Source organism: Mobula hypostoma, chromosome 10 (genome assembly GCF_963921235.1).
Source record: "Mobula hypostoma chromosome 10, sMobHyp1.1, whole genome shotgun sequence".
NCBI lineage: Eukaryota > Metazoa > Chordata > Chondrichthyes > Myliobatiformes > Myliobatidae > Mobula > Mobula hypostoma.
The window spans coordinates 101157431-101184568 of record NC_086106.1 but is presented as its reverse complement, the minus strand read 5'-3'; the positions used below and the strand labels follow the sequence as shown (position 1 = coordinate 101184568).

At 40.7% G+C, this 27138-nt stretch overlaps 1 protein-coding gene and 1 long non-coding RNA gene across 2 annotated transcripts in view; one reads left to right on the top strand and one right to left on the bottom strand.

Annotated features, from left to right (window-relative positions):
* Positions 1–15554, bottom strand: part of LOC134353071 (uncharacterized) — an 86926-nt gene extending 71372 nt beyond the window's left edge. Inside the window, exon 1 of the long non-coding RNA XR_010019535.1 lies at positions 15478–15554. This is a non-coding gene — a long non-coding RNA (uncharacterized LOC134353071). The remainder of the gene's footprint in view (positions 1–15477) is intronic.
* Positions 15555–15623: 69 nt separating this feature from the next.
* The window catches only part of LOC134353070 (SH2 domain-containing protein 1A-like), a 42612-nt gene continuing 31097 nt past the window's right edge, over positions 15624–27138 (top strand). Inside the window, exon 1 of the mRNA XM_063060941.1 lies at positions 15624–15908. Coding sequence (XP_062917011.1) covers positions 15775–15908 — 134 coding nt within the window. The 5' untranslated portion in view covers positions 15624–15774. The remainder of the gene's footprint in view (positions 15909–27138) is intronic.

The window sequence follows — 27138 nt, the reverse complement described above, 5'->3', positions numbered from 1 at the left end:
GATTGTTTTCCATTACACGTGTACTACGTATCCTTCCTTATTCCGGCAGCAGGTATACACACACTACTTCAACCATGTGTTCTACTCATTCCTTCTTGTCAATATGTTTGCAGCCATAGGCTGCTTTAAATCTTGTTCCTACTCCCACTCAGCTAATACGAACTATTTTTCTCATTTTGTCCTGCAGGCAACTTTCAACATCCATTTACATTCTTCCTGAAGATATTGTTCTAATTTGCTTTCATTGACACAACTATCAATTATCATCCATTTTTGCTTGAAACAAATATCTCCACACTCTGTAGAGAAGTAATGTTACCTTCCGCTTGCAAGACATGTTATAGAGCTATAAAGTGCAGTAAAACTCAGGCATCTGTATTACACAAGCACAAAAATTGCTGTTGACCTATCAGATGATTTCCTACCTTAGAATAGTGCAGCAATCATTTCACCTACTACAAAACGTAAAGCCAAGTTGTTGTGATAATGTCATTTCTGCCCACTAGTTTTAAATGTAGTACAGGTATAGTGCTGAAGCAATCTTAATCAAATTCATAGACACACAATGCTTTGCATACAAAGAAATGATAGTTTCATTTAGAAGCCATGGAATCGTTTGTATGAGAGGTAGTGTGGAGTCTCACTATTAATAGGTGTTATGAAGGTGAAGTTTAGATATACAATAAGACAGGATAGAATTTATTGCATCTAGTAGGAGTGCATATTAAAGAACATAAAATATATTTTTAAATAAATTCAATATTGTTTAATGTCATTTAAACATCGGAGCACCACCAAATGCAATGAGTTCTTTCTCCTTGTGTGAGGGTTTTTTTTATTTCTAAACCATAAAAGAGAGATAAGTTCTAGTAGTGTGGCTATCGTTGAAGTGGGAACTTCGAGGCTTTGACTCAAGAGGCTTTGATGAGAAGACACTGAGGCCAAAGAAACAGGTAAGAAGGTTAGGTTTTTCCTTTTATTATTGCTGAACTTGATTGCCCATAGTACAGTGCAGGCAAGATGGCAGATATGGCAGTGAAATGCTCCTCCTGTGGGATATGGAAATTCATGGAACCTGATGGTCTCCCTGATGACTACACCTGTGGGAAGTGTAGCCAACTCCAGCCCCTACAAGTCCGCATTATGGAGCTGGATAAACTAATGATCATCCAGGAGGCATAACAATTGAGAGATAAGACTTTTGAGCAGGTGATTACATTCAGAGTGCAGAATTCAGGGAGTAGATGGGTGAACACTGAGAAAGGTATATCCCTTTGAATAATGATGAGAGGGATGACCTATCTGGGCAAGGCAACAGCAGCCAGACCAAAAGCACTGTGGTCAGCTCCGAGCCTCAGAAGGGTAGGGTGAAGTCAGGCGGAGCAATAGTCATAGGGACTCGATATTTAGGGGGACAGATAGGAGATTCTGCAGCGGCAAAAGAAACGTCAGGATAGTGTGTTGCCTGCTGGGTGCTGGGGTCCAGGATGTCTCTGAGCAGTTGCAGAATATTCTTGAAGGGGATGGGGAGCGGCCAGAGCTTGTGCTACATGTTGGTACCGATGACATAGGCAGGAGAGGGGTAGAGGTCCTGCACAGTAAGTTTAGGGAGTTAGGAAGGAGGCTGAGGAGCAGGACCTCCAAGGTGATAACCTCCAGATTACTCCTGGTACAACAAGCTAGGGAAGGTCAAAACAGGAAGACAGTGCAGACGAATGAGTGTCTGAACAGGTGGTGCAGGGGGCAGGGTTTCACGTTCTTGGATCATTGCAACCTCTTCCGGGGAAGGGATGACCTGTACAAGTGGGACGGGTTGCACCTGAACGGGAGGGGAACCAGTATCCTGGGAGGGAGGTTTGCGAATGCTATTGGGTAGGATTTAAACTAAATTTGCGGGCGGGGGGTGAGAACTGAAGTGAAGAGGCAGAGGATGGGGCAGTTGGCACACAAGTAGAACCAGCTAGTAGGGAGTTTGTGAGGAAGGATAAGCAGATGATAGAGCAAAGATGGTTTGAGATGCGTCTGTTTTAATGCAAAGAGTATCATAAAAAAAGGCGGGAGAACTTAGAGCATGGATCAATATGTGAAATGATGATGTTGTGGCTGTTACTGAGACTTGAATGTGTCAGAGGCAGGAATGGCTGCTGGATGTGCTGGGCTTTAGATGTTTCAAAAAGGACAGGGAGGGAGGCAAAAGAGGTGGGGACGTGGCATTGCTAATCATGGATAGTATCACAGCTGCAGAAAAGGAGGAAGTCATGGAGGGATTGTCTACTGAGCCATTGTGGGTGGAAGTCAGAAATAGGATGGGGGCAATAGCTCTACTGGGTGTTTTTTATAAACCCCCCCAACAGTAACAGAGATATTGAGGACCAGATCAGGAGGCAGATTCTGGAATGGTGCAATAATACTGGGGTTGTTGTGATGGGTGATTTTAATTTTCCTAATATTGACTGGTATCTCCTTAGAGCAAGGGGTCTGGATAGGGTAGAGTTTGTTAGGTGTGTTCAGGAAGGTTTCCTGATGCAATATGTAAGTGAGCCAACTAGAGGAGAGGCTGTATGATCTGGCATTGGGAAAAGAACCTAGTCAGGTGTCAGATCTCTCGGTGGGAGAATATTTTGGAGATAATGATCATAACTCTATCTACATTACCTTTGCACTGGAGACGGATAGGAGCAGACAAATTGGGAAAACATTTAATTGGGGTAGGGGGAAATATGATGCTATTAGGCAGAAACTTGGGAGCAGATATTCTCAAGTGTCACGCAGGTGAGCAACTGCTAGAAAATTCAGCAGTCTAATGAACCAGGAGGCAATTAAAAGAGAGAGAGGAGTAGAAGGGTGGGTTAGTAAGTTTGCTGATGACAGAAATTTTTTGGGAGTTGTGGATATTCTGGAGGGTTGTCAGAGGTTACAGTGGGACATCGATAGGATGCAGAACTGGGCTTAGAAGTGGCAGATGGAGTTCAACCCATATAAGTGTGAAGTGGTTTACTTTGGTGGTCAAATTTGAAGATACGATATAATATTAATGGAAAAACTCTTGGCAGTGTGGAGGGTCTGAGAGATTTTGGGGTCCTCGTCGATAGGACATTCAAAGCTGCTGTGTAGGCTGACAGTGTTGTTAAGAAGGTGTATGGTGTGATGGTCTTCATCAACTGTGGGATTGAGTTCAGGAGCTGTGAGGTAATGTTACAGCTATAGAAGGCCTTAGATAGACCGCACTTGGAGTACTGTGTTCAGTTCTGGTCACCTCACTGCAGGAAGGATGTGGATACTATAGAGAGTGCAGAGGAGATTTACAAGGACATTGCCTGGATTTGCGAGCATACATTATGAGAATAGATTGATTAAACTTGGCCTCTTCTCTTTGGAGCGATGGAGGTTAAAAGATGACCTGTTAGAGGTGTATAAGATTATGTGGGGCTTTGATCGTGTGGATAGCCAGATGGTTTTTCCCAGGGCTGAAATGGCTAACAAAAGTGGGCATAATTTTAAGGTGCTTGAAAGTAGGTACAAGGGGGATGTCAGAGGTAAGTTTTTCACACAGAGGTTGGTGGGTGCGTGGAATGCACTGCCAGCAAAGGTGGTAGAGGTGGAAACAATAAGGTCTTTTAAGAGACTCTTAGATAGGTACGTGGAGCTTAGAAAAATTGAGAGCTATGCGGTAGGGTAATTCTAGGCAGCTTTTAGAATAGGTTACATGGTTGGTACAACATTGTGGGCCGAAGGGCCTGTAATATGCAGTATGCAGTAGACTTATTTCTATGTTTTATGTTCTATGTACGATGTCCAGTCCGAATACACTTCTACCCCCCCGCCCCAAAAGTATTCCTGTCGATAAACGGAAGTGAGCTTCTTCAAAGTAGTCAGTGGATTGGCAGAATACAGACACAAGAGAATGTAGATGCTGGAAACCGGATCAAAAATATACTGCTGGAGGAATTCAAAGGGTGGAGCAGTATCTGTGGAAAATAGTGAGAATCGGCGCCTCAGGACAAGACCCTGCATTTGGACCATGCCACCACAGGTGCTGCTTCACCACTGAGGTTCTCCATCAGTTTACATTTGCTCCAGATTCCAGCAACTACATTCTTTTGCATCTCCCAGTGAACGCACTATGCAGGATATTACCAAGACAGCCAAAGAGAAAGAATGACACAAATGCAAATATACAGTATGTTTTAGATGTTAGACGACCTCAACTGAAATTGGTTCTGAATGTCCCTGGGTTGGTAATTACAGTATAGTAATTTGTTTCTCATTCTTAGGATCTGATTTTCTCTTTTTCTCCCCCATTTCCATCTACCTTTTGGATGCTAGATGGAGAGGGGTGGTGTTTACAAAGTCAAACTTTTCAATCACTAAAAAACTCTGTAAAGGTCCGTCAACTTTGGATCTCTGCAAAAGCCCAAATAAAATGAAATTGGTAGTACAGGTCCACAATCCCTTATCCGAAATCCTTGGGGCCAGTTGCATTTCGGAATTCAGAATTTTTCAGATTTCAGACCCCCCCCCCGATACCAAAAAACATGTATGCTCAAGTCCCTTATTTAATCTGTTTCACTGTGGTGGACTTTAGGACCCAGTGGCGCACCAAACCTACGCGCATCCTCCCGTATACTTTAAGTCATCTCTAGATTACTTATAATGCCTAATACAATATAAATGCTATGTAAATAATTGTTATACTGTATTGTTTAGGGAATAATGACAAGAAGAAATTTTATTTCCAACGAAAACATTCAATAAAACATAAAAATATATAGCTTCAAACGAACCGAATCAAACACATGGTAAGTGACTTATTGGAATAATTGTAGAACGTCACTGTCACTGTCACTATAAAACTTCAGTAACTTGTCTTTCTGTTTATGTAAATCATATACGGTGGTAGTTCCGACACTATTTTCTTCAGTAAGATGACGCACAGACACACCACGATCAAGCTTCTGCAATAACTTCACTTTCTGTATTATTGATAGAGAAGATTCCTTCTCTTTTTCTCATTGTTACCCATAGGGGTATCTGCAGCTCTTTTTGACATTTTCACAGTGAAATTAAACACAAAGTCAACAGTGAACACAAAATATCAGCGAACAACAAATGCACGTGTAACCGGTATGAGCGCTGAGCCACAACTGACGTCTGGCAGCCTCTGCTAGTGGTGCCACGTCACACCTGAGTGACGACAGCTGTTGGCAAAAAAAACTTCAGTTTTCGGAGCTTTTTGGATTTCAGAATTTCGGATATAGGAATGTGCACCTGTAGTAACAATATTCAAAGTAATTTAAATATTATGATTTACCCAGCTCCACATGTACTGAGATAAGTGTGAGGTGGTTCATTTTGGTAGGTCAAATATGATGGCAGAATATAGCATTAATGGTAAGACCCTTGGCAGTGTGGAGGATCAGAGGGATCTTGGGGTCCGAGTCCATAGGACCCTCAAAGCTGCTACGCAGGTTGACTCTGTGGTTAAGAAGACATACAGTGCATTGGCCTTCATCAGTCGTGGGATTGAGTTTAAGAGCTGAGAGGTAATGCTGCAGCTATATAGGACCCTGGTCAGACCCCACTTGGAGTACTGTGCTCAGTTCTGGTCGCCTCACTATAGGAGGGACATGGAAACCATAGAAAGGTTGCAGAGGAGATTTACAAGGATGTTGCCTGGATTGGGGAGCACGCCTTATGAGAATAGGCTCAGTGAACTTGGCCTTTTCTCCTTGGAGCGACGGAGGATGAGAGGTGACCTGATAGAGATGTACAAGATAATGAGAGGCATTGATCGTGTGGATCAGTGGTCCCCAATCTCTGGGCTGCAGACTGATACGTTGCCGCGAATATTACAGCGGTGCAACGGTGGCCAAAATGCACCCAGCACATAGAAACATAGAAAATAGGTGCAGGAGTAGGCCATTCGGCCCTTTGAGCCTGCACCGCCATTTATTATGATCATGGCTGATCATCCAACTCAGAACCCCAACCCAGCCTTCCCTCCATACCCCCTGATCCCTGTAGCCACAAGGGCCATATCTAACTCCCTCTTAAACATAGCCAATGAACTGGCCTCAACAGTTTGCTGTGGCAGAGAATTCCACAGATTCACCACTCTCTGTGTGAAGAAGTTTTTCCTAATCTCGGTCCTAAAAGGCTTCCCCTCTATCCTCAAACTGTGACCCCATCTTTAAGAAAAAAGCCGAAATAAACAAGCTAATGAATTAGGTGCCACCCGGCACGTAAATGTCGTCCCAGATCAGAGGCGATTGCTGATTGGGTCCCGGCTACTGCCGCACCCTTGCAAGCTTCACGGCAATGTATCGGTCTGTGGCCTGGAGGTTGGGGACCACTGGCTTAGAAAAATAGAGGGCTATGAATAAAGCCTAGGTAGTTCTAGGGTCGGGTCATGTTCGGCACAGCTTTGTGGGCCGAAGGGCCTGTATTGTGCTGTATGTTTTCTATGTCTCTATGTTTCAGGTAAATTTGTTTGCCATACGTATAGTTCATTTCATTCCATTACGTCAGTGCATGAGGCAGTAAGAAGGAAAACCTTAACAGACTGTGCAACAAAGTGTTAGTTACAATGGAAAGGCAGTGCAGACAGACACAAAGGTGTAATGCCTTGATCTAGATTCTGCAATCAAGAGTCCATCATATCAAACTAGGGGACTATTCAATAGTCTTATAACAGTGGGGTAAAAACTGACCTTGAGCCTGGTGATATGTGCTTTTAGGCTTTTGTACCTTTTATCAAATTGGAGTTGGGGAGAAGAGAGAATGACCAGATGGGTAGAGTATTTAATTATGTGGTCTGCTTTATGAGGAGTGTAGTAGAGTATACATGCTTAAATAAGCATAAGAAAACTAATGATAACAATGAGAAATGTTGAAGAATCAGTGCAGTCTTTGAATTAACCTATCAAAGTTAGCAATCTGGACAGAATTGTGGATGTTTTATACTGTGAATCATTTATACTTTAAATGATTTCAAGAAAAATTTAAACTACGGTAATGTTGAGTAATAGTAGGTAAGTCCAATTATTTAGATTCTAAGTCAGGTCAGTACAACTTAATACATGGTAATCACAAATCCAAGGGCTATTGTCCCCTTTCTCACTTGTAAATAAGACTGTAAATTGTCATGGGGTGAAGATGGCAGTTTCAGTCAGAACAGCTGGGGCTCAGCTGTTGAATCTTCTGTAAGCTTCTGATTTCAAAGCGCAAAGGAGCAAGTTATCACAAGGTAAAGCATGAGATCTTGCATTTAAAAGTGCACAAACCCAAACTTGTTAAACGGTAGTAGCGACAACTCTGAGAGGGGTTAAGACTCCATCTCCAACATCACCCTATGTCAGACAATTAGGGGCATGCGGGTAATTATCTTTCTTAGATCCAGTAACTGCTGAGGCCTTGTCTCCAAAACCAAAGGTGTAGAGGGCCACCTTAAAGTTAACACGCCTCACTCAACACAATTAAGTTTTCTTTTGAAAGATAAAATATATTAATTAAAACTATAAATAATAGAACAATAATGCAACAATATAAGTCTTTCTTTACATTTGCAGTCAATATGTTTATGGTATCATCAAGTTAATACATTCTATTTGTAAGCATCAATGCCACTCATGTGGTCTCTTTGAATTATACACACATCAAGTGTTTGTGGTGCTGTTATATTGGACCCAGATGCTCAGTGCCCTGTGGTTGCAAAATCTTAAGCTGCAGAAAGTCTTTGCATTGTCAGTGCCAAGCTTCAGTTGTCCCTTAGTATGTATTCCTTCAGTCTAGAGCAGAGGTTCCCAACCTGGGATCCATGGACTCCTCGGTTAATGGTTGGAGTCCATGGCGTAAGCAAGTTGGGGGCCTTTGTTCTAGAGGGTGGCAGTCTGAAGCATACTGTTATGGACATTCCATTGCACTGGAAGACCAACTGTTTTTGCTGAGCAACTCTCCTTGGGTGCTATGCCTTGTGACTTTCTGAATGAGCCTATTATGAGGAAATTGTCAAACTTGTTGCAGATTTATAAAACTCTAGTTAGGCTGCATCTGGAGCATTACATACAGTTCTGGTCACCCAGAAGGATGTCAAGGCTTAGTAGAGGGTACAGAAGAGGTTTACCAGGATGTTGCGTGGATTAGAGGGCATGAGGTATAACTGGCCTCTCAGAAAGCCATAGTCATAGAATATTACAGCACAGATACAGTCCCTTTGGGCCATCTAGTCCATGCAGAACTATGATTCCATCTAGTGCCATTGACTAGCACTTGGACCATAGCTCTCCATATCCCTCCCTTCCAGGTACCTTTCCAACTTTCTCTGAAATGTTCCAGACACCCATATCCACCACTTTTACTACACATCTGGTTGTCACGCTACAGGAGGATGTGGTAGCAATAGAGAGAGTGCAGAGGAGAAGTTGTCCGGGATGGGGCACAGTTGTTCCAAGGTGAGACTGGATTGCCTGTGCTTATTCTCACTGGAATACAGGAGGATGAGGCATGACCTACTAGTGGTCTGTAAAATTGGGACAAGCATGGATAGGATAGATAAAGTCTTTTCCATAGAGTTGGCGAGTCTTGAACTAGAGGGAACAGGAATGAACTCTTCTTGGGCTTTCAATTGGGTACAGGCTGGAAGCCCAAGAAGAGTTTATTTGTTATGTATGCCAGGAAAACACTAGATCCTTTTTTGGAGGAAACAGTTTTAAGATAAGAGGGGAGAAATTTAAAGGTGGTCTGATGGGTAAGTTTTTCTTGCAGGGGGGTGTGATTATCTGGTATGAGCTGACAGAAAAGTTGACAGAATTATATAAAATTGGAATTTGAATGTAAACAAGGTGGGAGAGTGAAACCTGACTGGATGAGGACTAACCAATCAGGAGGGATGGACGACTGGGGTATAAATACCACTGGTCTAGACATACCCAGTCATCATCCCTGAAGCTTGTCATTGAAATGTTGCTTATTATTGACGCCTGTACCTGGCTGGAAGCCCGAGAAGAGTTTATTTGTAGAATTATATGTAGTTATAATGTTCAAAAGGTATTTGGACAATAGCTAAAATAGGAAAAGCATTAAGCGATACAGGCCTTCATGACTATCTCTAATGACGACTATGTTTCTCCAAAGGAATAGTAAAATGGAACATTTTTTTGAAATGCTTTTGAATTCATGGTTAAGGATATCATGGAACCATGGAGTCATAGTGCATTTGTATTCTACAGCACAGAAACATTCTCTTCTACATCTCCATACTGGCCATTTAAGCTAGCCCCATATGCCTGCATTTGGTGCATAACCCTCTAAGTCTTGTTTATCTCACTATCTAAATATCACATGAACATAGGTTTCCACCCTATTATAGACAATTCCCTAAGCTATCTCTTCATTTTTGCCACTTAAAAAAGAAACTTGTTTTGTCATTTCTCCCAATGTGATGAATTAATCTCAAACTTTAATTCTGTTCTGCATTCTGCGAGCTGCTTCTTAATCTGCTGAATATTTCAAGAAATTCTATTATTACATGATTCGTAGTCCTGCTGTGTGGTATCTGTAGGGAAGTGCACATGCAGTGATACTTACGAAGAAAAAGATGAAGTTTAGCAATAAAATGGTGAATTGTACTGTGCTATATCTGAAAAATAGCCAAATGGGCCAAGAACCATAAGACTGTTAATGTCCAGAATATCACCCTCCAGTGAAATTCAGTAGTATAACGTAGTAATTGAAAAATTACAACATGGACAGCATCTATGACGTTCTTAGAACCATAGAGCACTACAGCACAGAAAACAGGCCATTCAGCCCTTCTAGTCTGTGCTGAAACATTATTCCGTTAGTACCATTGACCTGCATCCAGTCCATAACCCTCCAGACCTCTCCCATCCATGTACCTATCCAATTTATTCTTAAAACTTCAGAGTGAGCCCACATTTACCACATCAGATGGCAGCTTGTTCCACACTCCCACCACTCTCTGAGTGAAGAAGATCCCCCTAATGTTCCCCTAAACCTTTCCCCTTTCACCCTAAAGCCATGTCCTCTTGTATTTATCTCTCCTAATCTAAGTGGAAAGAGCCTATTCACATTTACTCTGTCTATACCCTCATAATTTTGTAAACCTCTATCAAATCTCCCCTCATTCTTCTATGCTCCAAGGAATAAAGTCCTAACCTGTTCAATCTTTCCCTGTAACTCAACTCTTGAAGACCCGGCAACATCCTAGTAAATCTTCTCTGCACTCTTTCAATCTTACCGATACCCTTCCAATAGTTAGATGACCAGAACTGTACACAATACTCCAAATTTGGCTTCACCAATGTCTTACGCAACCTCCCCATAACATCCCAACTCCTATACTCAACACCTTGATTTATGAATGCCAGGATGCCAAAAGCCTTCCTTACAACCCTGTCTACCTGTGATGCCACTTTCAGGAAATTATGTATCTGAACTCCCAGATCTCTTTGTTCCTCCGCACTCCTCAGTGCCCTACCATTTACTGTGTATGTCCTATCTTGATTTGTCCTTCCAAAGTGCAACACTTCACACTTGGCTGCATTAAATTCCATCTGCCACTTTCTGGCCCACCTCTCCAGTTGGTCCAGATCCCTCGGCAAGCTTTGAAAGCCTTCCTCGCTGTCCACAACGCCTCCAGTCCTAGTGTCATTAGCAAACTTGCTAATCCAATTTACCACATTATTATCTAGATCATTGGTATAGACAACAAACAACAATGGTCCCAGCACAGATCCTTGACGCACACCACTAGTCACAGGCCTCCAGTCTGATAAGCATCATTCACTACCACTCTCCGTCTTCTCCCACACAGCCAATTTTGCATCCAGTTTACAACCTCTCCATGGACACTTAGTGTCTGAACCTTCAAAACTAAACTTGCTGGCTCTATTGTCCCTTTCCACTTCCCTCTTCTAATAATTTAAAAAAATTACTTTTTAAGCTATTTACGCAGTTCCTTTTCGAATGTAATGACTGAATTTGTTTTTAGTGCAACACCAACCCTATCCCCTCTCCCCATACTTGTAATTCAGTCTAAATGCAGAGCAATTATTTGCAATCAAAACTATTTCCTCATAAGTTTTGCACCTGTATAATCTTAAATACCACATTATTCTCAAATACCACATTATTACTCACAGTACACCCATGACTGTGTAGCCAAGTTTCCACCTAAATCATTATATGTTTGCTGATGACACCACAATTGTAGGCCGTATCTCAGGTAATGATGAGTTTCAGTACAGAGAGGAAATTAAGAACCTGGTGGCACGGTGCGAAGGCAATAACCTATCCCTCAACGTCAGCAAGACGAAGGAATTGGTTGTTGACTTCAGAAGGAGTAGCGGACCGCACAACCCCATTTACATCGGTGGTGTGCAAGTGGAACAGGTCAAAAGCTTTAAGTTCCTCGGGGTCAATATCACAAATGACCTGACACTGCCAAGAAGGCCCACCAGCGCCTTTACTTTCTGAGAAAGCTAAAGAAATTTGGCCTGTCACCTAAAACCCTCACTAATTTTTATAGATGCACCGTAGAAAGCATTCTTCTAGGGTGCATCACAACCTGGTATGGAAGTTGTCCTGTCCAAGACCGGAAGAAGCTGCAGAAGATGGTGAACACAGCCCAGCACATCACACAAACCAATCTTCCGTCCTTGGACTCACTTTACACCGCATGCTGTCGGAGCAGTGCTGCCAGGATAATCAAGGACTCGACACATCCAGCCAACACACTTTTCATCCCTCTTCTCTCCAGGAGAAGACTGAGGAGCTTGAAGACTCCTATGGCCAGATTTGGGAACAACTTCTTTCCAACTGTGATAAGACTGCTGAATGGATCCTGACCCGGATCTGGGCCGTACCCTCCAAATATCCGGACCTGCCTCTCGGTTTTTTTGCACTACCTTACTTTCCCTTTTCTATTTTCTATTTATGATTTATAATTTAAATTTTTAATATTTACTATCGATTTGTACTCCAGGGAGCATGAAGTGAAGAATCAAATATCGCTGTGATGATTGTGCGCTCTAGTATCAATTGTTTGGTGACAATAACGTATAAAGTATACCTGGAAATTTGTGAATAAAAACAGAAAATACCACAAATATTAAACAGCATAGCCCAACCTGTGGGAGGAGAAAAGGAGATAATGTTTTGATTCGAAGACTATTCTGTAAGCATTCACTGCAATCCCTGTTTCTTGATAGACTGATCCATTCTGCATTGATGCAGCTATTTTTTTTAATTTCAAGAATTTCAACTTTGCTGAAAGCATTATTTTGTGGCATTTAACAAATGTTTTTCAAGTCAGTATACACTATATCTGCTATATTTCATTCATCAATCCTTTCTGTCAACAAAGAAGACTATCAAATAATATGGATTGACATTAAAAAAAGCATCCAAGATGACATTTTCTAATGAATCCATACAATAGCTAAATATCATTGTTAAGAGTTTATCCAAGGTGAAATTGATTGGCTTGCAGTTACTGGGTTTATCTTTACATCCTGTTTTGAAGAAAAGTGTGACATTTTTAATGCTTCATTTATTTGGCACCATACCTCTATCTACAAAGTATTCTGAAGATTAAGGCCGGTACCTCTAATTTCAATCATCAGCTTTCTCATCAACTTTGGATGCATCTCATCTGAACTGGGTGATTTAACTATTTCAAGTGTTACGAGAATACACATAAAATTAAGATGTTTGCTGGCCTGGGCTAGCATCAGTGGCATCAGCAGTTGGTCTGCCACCTGCCCTCAGGGGAAGGAGAGATAAGGAACAATGGAGCAGCGTCTGGAGATGTGTAATGAAGGGATGTGGGAGGAAGAGCTGTCTGGAGCGGCTCCCCCCTTTGAACCCTGAACTGTTTGAAGTGATGGACAGGCGATACCCCAGCAGGGGGATAAAAAGGGACAGGTTCGCTAAGACAGACACACACGCCACCTGAGGTAACGAGACCCTGGAAGCGGTGCGCTTCTCACGAGTGGGTGAGAAGTGCCAGACAACGACAAGGGTGGAAAGGTACGATCAGCGGGAACCCGGTGTGTGTCCGCCCTTGCCTGGGTGCCGGGTTCACTGCAGAGGATCGACCGCATCTGGAGGAGGGGTCACAGTCGGTGACCTCAGGTGACATCACCAAGGACCCGCCCAAATGCTGTTTGTGAGCCATCTCGCTGGTCTGTGAGTGAAGCTGTGCTGAATGATGAGTTGTTCCTATTCTATGTCTCTCTTCCCCACCTTGTCCACCGCCATGGCAACGATTACTGCGAACTGAACTACTAAACTGGACTGAACTTTGAGTCATTTTGAAATTGGTCATTTACCCCTAGACAACGATAGAGCTTGATTGATGCTGTTATCTTAATTCTGTGCACATGTGTGTTTATCATCACTGAACTGTTGCATTTATTATCCTTTCGATTACTGTGTTGCTTGTTTCTGTAATAAAACTTTCTTAGTTCTAGTACTCCAGACTCCAACTGAGTGATCCATTTCTGCTGGTTTGGCAACCCAGTTACGGGGTACGTAACACAAGCATGATCTCATAATACATTTATCTTTGAAGAATTTTCTCAAATTCATAGACATTGCAGCAACAATCTGCTGGTGGGTCATGAAACATCTGTTAAAGGAAAGGAATTGTCAATGACTTGTGCCAGAACAATACAACATTCTGGCATCTGCAGTCCTTTGTTTCTTCATGGAAGAAGATTTTTTTTCTTATTTATTCATTTTTTTAGGATTTGCATATCTTTCGCAAGAGCAGCACTTCTTGCTCTTATTTATTTGCCCATGAGATGATTACATTAGAGTCACATTGGCTGTATTACCTGAAATTTTCAATTCACCTATCCACTCACTTGTCCACTTAGGTTTCTCCTCTCTTTATTCACCTTTTCCATCTTCCCCACATAATTCATCTGCCCAACAACCTGCCCCCCCATGTGGTTCTGTCTATCACCTACCAGCCTCCCTCCCACCCACCCACAAACACAGACAAATCCAGGATAGTCTATTAACTCCAGGGCAGTCCATCAATTGGTGTCAAACTTGCAAGATGTTAATACAGGTGCACATTCCTTTATCTGAAATTCTGAAATCCAAAAAGCTCCAAAAACCGAAGTTTTTTTTGCCAACAGCTGTCGTCACTCAGATGTGACGTGACAGCACTAGCAGAGGCCGCCAGACGTTAGTTGTGGCTCAGCGCTCGTACTGGTTACACATGCATTTGCTGTTCGCTGATATTTTGTGTTCACTGTTGACTTTGTGTTTAATTTCACTGTGGAAATGTCAAAAAGAGCTGCAGATACCCCTACGAGAAAAAGAGAGGGAATCTTCTCTATCAATAATGCAGAAAGTGGAGTGATTGCAGAAGCTTGATGGTGGTGTGTCCGTGCAGCGTCTTACTGAAGAAAATAGTGTCAGAACTACCACCGTATATATTTAAATAAACAGAAAGATAAATTACTGAAGTTTTATGGTGACAGTAACAGTGATGTTCTACTTTTATTGCAATAAGTCATTTATCATGTGTTTGATTTGGTTCATTTGAAGCTGTATATTTTTATGTTTTATTGAATGTTTTTGTTGGAAATAAAATTTCTTCTTGTCATTATTCCCTAAATAATACAGTATAACAATTTTTACATAGCATTTACATTGTATTAGGTATTATAAGTAATCTAGAGATGATTTAAAGTATACAGGACGCTGTGTGTAGGTTTGGTGTGCCGCACTGAGACAGGTTAAATAAGGGACTTGTGCATCCGAAAAATTCTGAATTCTGAAATGTAACTGGCCCCAAGGATTTCTGATAAGGGATTGTGGACCTGTAATACAATGATATCCAGCTATGGGGCATTAACTGAATACCAAGATGGCAGAAGAGACAGAAAAACAGATTTTTACTCAAATATCATCAGTTAACCATCACACCAACTGCTGGCTAAGCTCTTTTAACAATGTGACAGCTGGCAGAACGGCAATAAATCTGCACACATTGCAAACACTTTCAAACAACATCTGAATTCCATGGCAACAAAGAAAGCAAATCCTATGGGTCTGAAATGTTATCTTTTCCTTGAGAAAATCCTTATCAAATTGCTAAGATTAAAGAAGACAAGAAAGATTGGAAATACACCAACGTGTAGTTTGTGCTTGTTTTAAAAGAGATCTTAGTGATTCTGTCAGAATGGGGATAAGGTTTAATATCATCGGCGTATGTCGAGAAATTTGTTACCTTTCACTCAGTGTAAAATGGAAATAAGTCGGAAGGGCTCAGAAAGTCGGGGGTGGACTGCCTCTCTGTTACTGGTGATCTGGTTCAACTGAGTCGGTGGTGAAAAGTAAAACAAAGCCCGCGGATTCTGGAAATCAAAAAAATAAAACCTGAAAATGTTGGAAGCCGCCAGTAGGTTTGTAGACGCGACCTGACCTGCTGAGTAATACCTGTCCTCGTTGTTTTTGAGTCAGAGAGAACCCAGGATGAATGCTTAGCGATCTCTGTCCCGCTCGTTGTAAACTCAGTTAACTTTCCACTGACATCCTACGGCTTTCTGTTTTTATTGGAAGGGTGGGGGGTGGGACTGAAGAAATGCTTGTAGTAGCTTGTCTCTTGTGTTTTACACCAACCTACTCTTTCACTGTTGGATGTCAAACGGCGTTGTGCATCCGCCGCAACCGCTGCCGGAACCTCGTCCAAAGCAATTAGAGTGAATACCAGACTCCGCGACGCTTAGAGAAAAGATGGACCATCCAGTCTATCACGGGAATATCAACAGGCAGCGCGGGGAAAAGCTGCTGAGCAAAAGCGGCAAGGACGGCAGCTACTTGATAAGGGACAGCGAGTCCATGCCGGGCGTCTACTGCCTGTGTGTTCTGTGAGTACTCTCCCAGTTAGACTGCTGTGTAAACACCAGACTGGAGCAATCCAAATTTCCTGTAGGGTGAATTCTAATCGCGGGAAATTAGTCCCTACCAATACTTTTACAGACCATCCACCGCTGGAGTCACTGTTTTTATGAGGTCAAATATTACAACTTAATGCAGCTTAATTCTCCCGAGGACTTAAGCTAAGAGAGTGACGGCGCTCAGTTAAGCTGTTTCTCCTTTTCGATAGCTGGTGTGCGTGTGAAGTGTTGCTGCACATTTAGGTTTTTAAGCGATGCAAGTGCTCGTGTTTGCAGATCGGACAACGAATAATTTCTTTTTACTCTTGATTTGTACACCGGGTTATCTCGCTTCGGCAAATTCCGGCTGAATTCTAAATTCAGCTGATCGGCAGCTGGTTTCTGACGGAAACATTCTGGTACCGAACATCACCAGACATTGCACTGGGAAAGCTGGATTTGGTGCCTGTTTGTGACTTAACTTTGTTTTCAATGCAAACTAAGTTAACGTTCAAAAGTTCAAAGTAAATTTATTATCAGAGTAAATATATGTCACCTTATACAGTCCTGAGATTCATTTCCATGCCGGGCATACTCAATAAATCCATAATATAATAATTAACCATAATAGAATAAATGAAAGACTGCATCAAATTGGGTGTTAAATCAATGAGCAAAAGACTACAAACTGTGCAAATACAGAAAGAAAAAGAAAACAATAAATATTGAGAACATGAGATGAAGAGTCCTTGAAAGCGAGTCCATAGATGTGGGAACATTTCAATAATGGGGCAAGTGAAGCTGAGTGAAGTTATCCTCCTTGGTTCAAGAGTCTGATGGTTGAGAGGTAGTAACTGTTCCTGAACCTGGCTGTGTGAGTCCTGAGGCTCCTGTACCTTCTTCCTGATGGCAGCAGCAAGAAGAGAGTATGACCTGGGAGCTGGGGGTGGGGGGAGGGGGTGGTGGTTCCCTGAGGATGGATGCAATTTTCCTGAGATAACACTTGTGTCGTAGATTTGCTCAGAGGTGGGGAGAGCTTTATCTGTGATGGACCGGACCGTATCCACTACATTTAGTAGGATTTTCCATTCAAGGGGTTTGGTGTTTCCATACCAGGCTGTGAAGCAGTCAGTCAATATACTCTCTACTACACATGTATAGAAGTTTGAGATGTCATGCTGAATCTTCGCGAAGTCCTAAGGAAGTTGACGTGCTGCTGTGCTTTTTCATAACTGCGCTTATGTGCTGGGCCTGGGTTAGGTCCTCTGAATTTTACATTGAGGAATTTAAAGTTGCTGACCCTCTCTACCTCCAATCCTTTGTTGAGGACTGGCTCGAGGACCTCTGGATTCCTCCTCCTGAAGTCAGTGATCAGCTGCCTTGGTCTAGCTGACATTGAATAAGAGGTTGTTGTTGATATGACACAACTCAGCCAGATTTTCTCAGTCAGACTGTTTTTAACAGTTACAGGAGATTTGTGTTTTGCACAAATTAATAACAATACCATTAATATAGATGTAGATTCATCAAATCATAGAATTGTTACAGTACAGGAAAAAAAGTTGGCCCATTAAAGTTGAGTCACCCTTTACTATTGGCCTCTGCAGACTTCAATGCATTCTGCTTCAATATATTTCAATTGTTTTGTACCCAAGATTAAGAAATAGAGAATTAAATTGAAGCAGAGTTCCCACATATATAGTCCATAAGGTGAAGAGGACATTGAGGGAGTTGTGGACTTGTATGTGCTTCTCCAAGTGTAACTTTACACTGACATTCTAGAATACCTTCTGAATGGAGCTTGGGAGGAGAAAACAGAATTGGAAGTCCAGGACAATGAAATTCAATCAAGGATTTGAAATATTTTTCTGAATATTGTGACTGATTGCATTTGGTAATGCTGAGGCGAAAAACTTCAGGGTACAGGTGTACGGTAAACTGGAAGATGTGAACAGCCCGCAGCAGGTGCATGAGACATCTCCTCGTGGCCTCAGCAAAACGTTCGTTTGCTCAGCTTTTTTTTTCAGTTTCAGAATCGGATACACGTTGCTCTAAGACTTTCCATGGGGTGGGGGAAGCCGTATGTAGGTTGGCAAGGACTTGCAATTGCATTTACACTGAGAGGAGGTTAGAAGACACGTTCACGTCCCAGAAGATTGCTAAATTCATTTACACATAGACTTCAGTTTGACACAGAATTTCATTCTCCGGAGCGCACCTCGTAGTTCAATGTACTTTGCTTGGCTTTAAGAGCCAGAGTTTGATCACTGAGATCCAGAGTGAAGTCAGAGAAGTAATGGGCCATAAGACATAGGAGCAGAATTAGGCCATTCAGCCCATTGAGTCTTCTCTGCTATTTCATCATTACTGATCTATTTCCCTCATAACCCCTTTTTTCTGCCTTCTCCTTGTAACCTTTCACACCCTGGTTAATCAAGAGCCTAGCAACCTCTGCCTTAAATGCACCCAGTTACCTGAATATCAACCTTTAGGGAATCCTGCACGAATATTCTGAAATCTCTTGCACCTTGGATTTTTGATTTTTCTTCCTGTTTAGAAAACAGTCTGTGCTTTTATTCCTTCTACCAAAGTGCATGACCATACACTTCCCAACACCATTTGCTACTTCTTTGCCCTTTCTCCTAATTTGTTTAAGTCCTTTTGCAGCCTCCCTGATTCTCCGACTCCACCTGCCCTTTGCCCCTCCACCTATCTATGTATCATCTATAAACATGGCCAAAAGCCATCAATTCTATCGTCTAAATCATTGGCATACAATGTAAAAAGTAGTGGTCCCAACACTGACCCCTGCAGAACACCATGCAATACTGACAGCCAATCTGAAAAGGCTCCCTATATTCCCACTCTTTTCCTCCTGCCAATCAGCCAATGCTCTATCCATGCCAGTATCTTTCCTGTAATACATGGTCTCTTATCTTGTTAAGCAGCCTCATGTGCAGCACCTTGTCAAAGGACTTCTGAAAATCCAAGTACATAACATTCACTAATTCTCCTTTGTCTATCCTACTTGTTATTTCCTCAAAGAATATGGCTGGGAGTTTCTCCCTTTTGCCGCCTGCTATCGGGGACTTGGGAGTCAATCGACTCGGGACTTTGAGACTTTATTTTTACTGTGCCCATGGTCTGTTCTTCATCAAATTATGGTATTGTTTTGCACTGCTGTAACTGTATGTTATAATTATGTGGTTCTGTCAGTGTTAGTCTTTGGTTTGTCCTGTTTTCTGTGATATCACTCCGGAGAAACATTGTATCATTTCTTAATGCATGTATGTATTTCTAAATGACAATAAAAAGAGGACTGAGTGTTCTCATAATCTAATCTAAGATTTTGAACAGATTTGTCAGGCAAGAATTTCCCTTATGGAAATCATGCTGACTTCAGCCTATTTTAGCATACGCCTCCAAGTACATGGAAACCACGTCCTTAACCATCAGCTCCATCATCTTCCCTACCACTGAGGTCAGGCTAACTAGTCTATAATTCCCATTCTTCTGCCTTCCTATCATATAGCGCCGACAACCCCTTCATCTCATATTGTCTATATCAGCCATCAAGTATCTATTGTACAAACGTACATTTCTCATTTGCTAGCACTTGTTCCTTACCCTTCTGCTGTATGTCTTGGTGATTCAAATGCTGAAACATTGCACAAAAACATAGTTTACTTAGATTAAAGTTAACCAAGGAAATATAATAAGATATTTAGTACCTTGAAGCTATTTTTCGTGTTTTTTCATCTTTTTGCTGCTTTCTTATCCGAAACAGTGATGTTGATTTGTCGTGTTTATAATTTCAAGCATTTTTCAAATATCAAGGAAAACCCTTCCGAAGTGATATTAAGCAGCATTTTAAGTATTTGAAACCGTGAAGCTTAAACAGCTTTAATCTTCCTTCATGCTTCACTACAAAACTTGCTGCTGAAATTAGCTTATCAAAAATTTGGTGGCATTTCACTTTTAAGTGAAATATTCGTCATAAACACTAACTTTAAAAGTAGGTCACTTCTCGATGCTTAAAAATATTTGGCCCGTCTTAAAGAAGTACTTACCACAATCAAAAAAATTTTGATGTCTGAGGGTATACATCTGCAACTTCACTTCTTGCATCTCGTAACGTTTTTACAAATAATGTTCAAGAATGTTTCAGCAGAAAACAAAGTTTTCAGTTAAGTTTATGCTCACATGCATCTGTGCACCTGTCTATGTTATGACTAAGTTGCTTGATGTATCTCAGAGCACAACTTTCTCAGTATCCAGCAGTTCAGTTTTCATTGCATTTGCGTAACATGTAAATATTTACCAAACTTCCCTGATCTTTATACAGCAGTAGTGTAATGGGATCTTTAACATTGACTAGAGCAAGGGTTCCCAATCTGGGATCCACAGACTCCTCAGTAGATGGGATGTCAATGGCATAAAAATGTTTGCGAATCACTGGACTAGAAGGAGTAGCATTCCCCTCGTACTGCATTGAAATACCAGTCAAGAGCATTATGTCTTAACTTCTGTGTGGAATTAAGCTGTAACCTACTTATTCACTTAGATACAGGATTGTTCCCAAATAATTCAGTGGGTACAGCTGGTTTCTTCCTTATTTTCATTAAATTCCACTCATTCAATTTTGATTCAGTCTGAAAACTGCAATGTCATTTGCATAAATTAATGTCAATATTATTCTAGATCCATTGTTCAGCATGTACGTATTTTCCTTAAGTAGTGTAAAGACAAATTTAATGTGATACAGTATAAAATATATTTTTATACAGTGGTTGGAATTCTTTGACTTAAGCAATTTTGAAGAGTTTACCAAAATTACAAAACTAGTGAAAAAGATTCTATGAAGGTAAATAATGAAATTACAAATGTTAGGGGATGATTTTGTACGTTTGTTATTTCTGACAGTTTAGCTTGCCAATTTGGTTAACATATGACATGTTTTCCTTGACTCAGTGGATAGTATTTCGTCAAAAGAAAAGAGTTAATGATTTGAAATCCCACTCCAGAACATTGAGCTTGGAATCTCAGCTGATACTTCAATGCACTAAGGATAGAATGCTTCATTAATGGAAATACACCTTTTAGATTAGGTATTACATCACCGTCCTACCCTTCCTATCAGCTGTATGGAAAATACTTTGTGATTTTATTTCAAAATTTATAAAGATCTAACCGATAATAATCCCTCGAACTGCATCATAAGAACATATAAACACAAGAAATAAAAAACAGAAACAATCCATTCAAGCCTGTGAACGTACTTCTGCTTGATCTTTTATTTCTGGCCCTAACCTCGAATCCTTTGATTAACTTAATACTGAAAGATTTTTTAATCTTTTCCTTGAATATCTAGTGGCTGAGCTTGCATTGTCCTCAAAATTTCAAAGATTCATTACTCTATGAATGCAAACAAAAAATTCTTCTTCTCGGTCCTGAATTGATTGTGGACTTAAGCAAGGATAAGGTGAGGAACACACACCAGTCTTCATGGAGGGATCAAAGGTGGAAAGAGCAATTTCAAGTTATTTGTGTGTCAGTATCTCTGAGGATCTAACCTCAACCCAGCATATCGATGCAGTTACAAAGAAGGCACAACAGTGGCCGTATTTCATTAGGTGTTTGAGGAGATTTGGTATGTCACCAAAAACACTCACAGATTTCTACAGTTGTACCGTGGATAACATTCTAACTGGTTGCATCACCATCTGGCATGGGGTTGGGTACTGGAGCAGGGTGGCTAATGTACCGGATCGAAGTGGGCTGCAGAGAGTTGTAAACTTAGTCAGCTCCATCATGGGCATTAGCCTCCAGAGTATCCAAGACTTTTTCAAGGAGTGATGCCTCCATCACTAAGGACTCCCATCATCTAGGACAAGCCCTCTTCTCATTGCTACCTTCAGGAAGGAGGTACAGAAGCCTGAAGGCACATACTCAACGATCCAGGAACAGCTTCTTCCCCTCTGCCATCCATTTTCTAAATTGTCACTGTATCCATGAACCCTCACTACTTTTTCAATTTCTATTTTTTGCAGTAATTATTTAATTTATCTATATATTTACTATAATTCACAGATTTTTTTCCATTATTATGTACTGCACTGTACTGCTGCAAGGTTAACAAATTTCACAACATATGCCGGTGATATTAAACTTGATTCTGATTCTGAAAGGCTAAACTTATTTGATGTGACTCCATAGTCTTGGTGCGAATCAACTCTGCAGCCACCCTGCCAAGACCTTTAAGAATTTCAATGTGATTACTTTAAATTCTTCCAAATTCCAGAGAGAACCAGCCCATTTTGCCGAATCTGAATCTGACAAACCCAGGTCATTAAGTAAAAAAATGTGCTTACAATATGTGCTCATTCCTGCTTGTAAAATCGTGCTGAATGTGACAGACAACAGTGACTACACTTCTTCCTTTTTCAATCTTTTTATTAATATCAAAATGATAAACATAACATAGTATTAATACAAAACTATTGGGATTACATTGTTAATAATTAGATCCCATTTCTTTAGATATTTACAGATTAGAAACTTTTAAAATACTGTTCTTCCTACCTTCCCGAATCTATATTCAATGGATATTCTGGAAAAAATTTTGGATTTAAATCCTTTTCAGAAAGGTATAATAGCAACCACTTATAATATAATTATGAAAATACGTCCAGACGTATCTAATAAAATTAAGAATGATTGGGAAAGGGAACTTAAGCTTACTTTACCTATTGAAAAATGGGAAAAAATTCTTTAATTAGTTAATTCATCCTCTATATGTGCTAAACATGCATTGATACAGTTTAAAGTAGTACATAGGGCCCATATGTCTAAGGATAAATTAGCTCGTTATTACTCTCATATAAATCCTGTATGTGATAGATGTCACTCTGTGACTACACTTCAGCTGGATGATTATGATGTGAAATCATCAGTGGGACAAATGCAAATAAACCACTATTCTGCACCATCAGCATTTGCATGAAATGCATATTAGTAAAACATTCAGTGATCTATTCATAAAGAATAAACACATTTCTTTAAAGCTATGTTCAGATTTATTTCTACTGTGAACTAGAGTCCAGCCATGTATCTTTATATACATTTAAGGCAGAGGTTGATAGATTCTTGATTGGTCAAGGCACGAAGGGTTACGGGGAGAAGGCAGGAGATTGGGGCTGAGTGGAAAATTGGATCAGCCATGATGAAATGGTGCAGCAGACTCGTTGGGCCAAATGGCCTAATTCTGCTCCTATATCTTATGGTCTTATGGACTTATTTTGGGCAAGATGAAGCTTTAAAGAATACTACAGAGAATATGGGTTCAATAAAGAAAGAGAAGGCTAGGTGATGGAATATTTGAGTTGTAAGCAGAACTTATAATTTCATAGCTTGTGTCTAATTTATTATCCCTTAATACGCTAATCTCCAAATTTATTTTAGACTACCAAAGGGACCAAATTGTTTTTATCTATAATATGTAAAATTAATTTTTTTGATATAAAATAGATATGTAGTGTCCATTTCTATTAATGCATGTCCTTAGTATACAAGTCTTTAAACTGTAAGTGTCAATAGTCTAATAGTCTAATAGTCAGATGCATTCATGTCAGGAAAATATTTAACATCTTGCTGATGAGCAGAGAAACAAGATTTTTGGCCCATGTTGTTCCAAAAATATAAACCAACTTTATCTTAATTGCAACTGAATTATATTTTCAAATGCTCCTTTTTTTGTGGTGAATTTTGCATTGTAATTAATCATTGTGTAAATAAATTTCCCTTGAATTCCTGATTGAACATCTTTTGATTTGCCTAAATGGAAGCATATATTCTCCATACAGATTTTGTAAACTTAGAGACAGCTGTTGTAGTTGTACCTCAGTCTCTTACTAAGAGAAGACACCAATTTCGATGAAGTGAACATGGCTTGCAAGATCAGTATTTATTGTATGAACGGTGTGCAAAACAAGTGTTGCATTGTACCTCAGCATATGTGACAATAATAAGCCAATTTAAATTTTCAGACCAGTACTGCATCTAGCATGCACAGATAGTGGAAGCAATGAATGTTTTGGCTTTTGCATTGGGAAGTCAACCAAGTGGGCTGACTTGTCCTGGCTGTTGAGGAGATTCTAAAGAATTGTTCTCATCCATCAAAGTGGAAAGTGTTCCATCACACACTGAATCTGTGCCTTCTAGATGGTGGGAGTCCTTTGGAGTATCAGGATTCCTAGCTTACAACTTGCTCCCATAGCTAATACAGAGTTAGTGGCAGAATTCTTAGCAGAGTGATCTTAGGGTTTGTGTTCATAAGTCCCTCAAAGTTTCAGTGCAAGTTGATAGGCTAATTAAGAAGGTATCTGGTGTGTTGGCCTTCATTAGTTGGGGGAACTGAGTTCAAGAGCTGTGAGGTAATATTGCAGCTCTATAAAACTCTAGTTAGACCAGACTTGGAGTATTGTGTGCAGTTCTGTTCCCCTCATTATAGGAAAGACTTGGAAGCTCAGAGAGGAGATTTACCAGGATGCTGCCTGGCTTAGAGAGCATGTCTTCTAAGGTAGGTTGCACAGGCTAGGGGTTTTCTCTTTGGAGAGAAGGAGGATGAGAGGTGACTTGATAAGGCTGCACAAGATGATAACAGGTATGGGTTGAATAGACAGCGAGACTCTTTTTCTCAGGACGGAAATGGCTAATGAAAGGGGGCACAACATTAAGATGTTTGGAGTAAGTATTGGGGGATATCAGGGGTAGGTTTTTTTACATAGAAAGTGGAAAGCATCTGGAGTGCTGGTAGAGGCAGATAAATTAGGCACATGAATGAAAGAAGAATGAAGGGCTATGTGTGTGTGAACTGTTAGATTGTTCTTGGAGTAGGATAATCTGTCAGCACATCATCATGGGCCGAAAGGCCTGTACTGTGTTGTACTGTTCTATGTTCTAATTTAATTGTGTTGGCACATTTAAATTACAGTTAAATTTCAGTGGCAATCCTAGGATATTGGAAAAATTAGTGATGGCCTTACTACCATGGTTCAGAGGCAGTTGATCAGACTTTCTTTTGTTGGAGAAGGTACAGTAATTAACTGGCATGAATTTTGCATCCTACTTACCAGCCATTTCTGAATGTCGTCAATGTCTTCCTGCATGGAAATGCAATCTACTTTATTTGTTGATGAGTGTGAATGAAATTCAGCATTGTGCAATTATTAGCAAAAGCCCCTACTTTGGGTAGAAGAAAGACAGCTGAAGATAATTGAGTTTAGAATATGGTCTCAAAGAATTGGAGGTTGGGACGATTGACCTCCAACACTCTCAGGTGTGAACCCTGCTATATTTTCAAAACTTTCATTCAGGCTACACATTGCTGTGCTGGAAGCCTGGCATGGATCCATGACCTCTATCCTGCTCTGCCAGGAAACTGTGTGCCAAGGCCCCTCTTCTCCCTGCTGAGCCGAAAATTGATACGAAGCTCTGTCATTTTGGAGTCTGCCTACCAGGAACTTGGTGTGAATCACTGCCCTCTGCAAGCATCCGTGCTGCAACGAATTGCCCTACAGGTCAGTGTGGAGAGACTGCCGGAAATACACTGTTGGACTCATCCCAGATTTCCGGATCTTGGAACAGGTTTCATGGCATAGGAGTATGCAGCAGCTGAGATAGCAGGGGTTTATGTCGAATTCCATGCGCAGTTGGCGGTTATTATACATTTCCGTGTGTATAATTCTATAATGAGCTCTTTAGCAGTGATCCCTGTAGTGCTATCATTCCTGGGAATACACCCTGAGCATTAAGCAAAGTACCAGTGTAGAGGCTGTTAAGACAAGTAATTTACTAATACATCCATTAAAAATTAAAGATTAAAACTTCCTACCCTGAGAATGGTTAGAATTTGAATCTTGCAGCTGTGTGGAAGAGGAAGAGCATGGAAATATAGAAAATCTACAGCACAGTACAGGCCCTTCGGCCCACGATGCTGTACCGAGCATGTCCTTATATGTACTTAAACATAGATGCTATTCAGAGAAATTGAAGAATACATGAGGGAAAGAAATGTTGAAAGGATACATAGATAAGTTTTAGATGAAATTTCAACTGTCTGAGAGTGTTAGTAGGCTTGTAGACTTTCTATTGGACCAAGTAGTTCAACAGAATAAAACTTTCCAAAGATAAGCTAGGTGTTCAAAGTTCAAAGAAAATTTATTATCAAAGTTTGTACAATATATTTGACCACGTTTTACTTCGAGATTCATTTTCTTGAAGTTGTTTACAAAAAAAAAGAAATCCAGTGGAATTTATGAAAAACTCTAAATAACAAAAACTAACAAAGATCAATGTGCAAAAGAAGTCTAATTGCGTAAATAACAATAATAAATAAATAAATAAATAATACTAAGAATATAGGTTGTAGAGTCCTTGCAAATAAATCCATAGGTTGTGAAGTCAGTTCAGTGTTGAGGTGTGTGACGTTATCCATGCTGGTTCAGGAGGGTAATAGCTGTACCTAAAGTTGGTGGTGTGGGACCTAAGACTCCTGTACCTCCTGCCCAATGACGAGCGAGTAGAGAGCATGACCTGGATGATGGGCTGCTCTGTTGTGACAGATCTCCTTATAAAATGTGCTCAGTGATGAGGAGGGCTTTGCCTGTGATGGATTGGGCAGTGTCCGACACTTTTTGAAGACTTTTCTGTTCCTGAGCATTGGTGTTTCCATACAAGGCTGTGATGCAACCAGACAGAAACTCTCCACTGTGCATCTATAGAAGTTTGTCAAAGTTTTAGATGACATGCCAAATCCATGTAATCTTTTAAGAAAGTAGAGGTGTGATTCCTAGCTTGACCGAACCCATCAGCCTTCTCCATTTTGGAGCCTGCATAAAGCACAGAACAGGACTTGTTATCATTGGGAAGTTATAATACTGTTATAATTTTCCACATGGTCGGGAATAGTTTTATATAAAAACTACTTAATACACACAAAATGCTGGAAGAAATCAGCAGAGAAGGAAGCATCTATGGAGAGGAATAAATAGCTGACGTTTCAGGCTGAGACCCTTCATAGTTGAACCCAAACTGAAGGGTTTTGGCCCGGAATATTGATTGTTTGTTTCTCTCCATAGATGCTGCCTGAGCTGCTGAGTTCCTCCACCATTTTGTGCATGTTCTTCTGGATTTCCAGCATCTCCAGAACCTCTTGTGTATA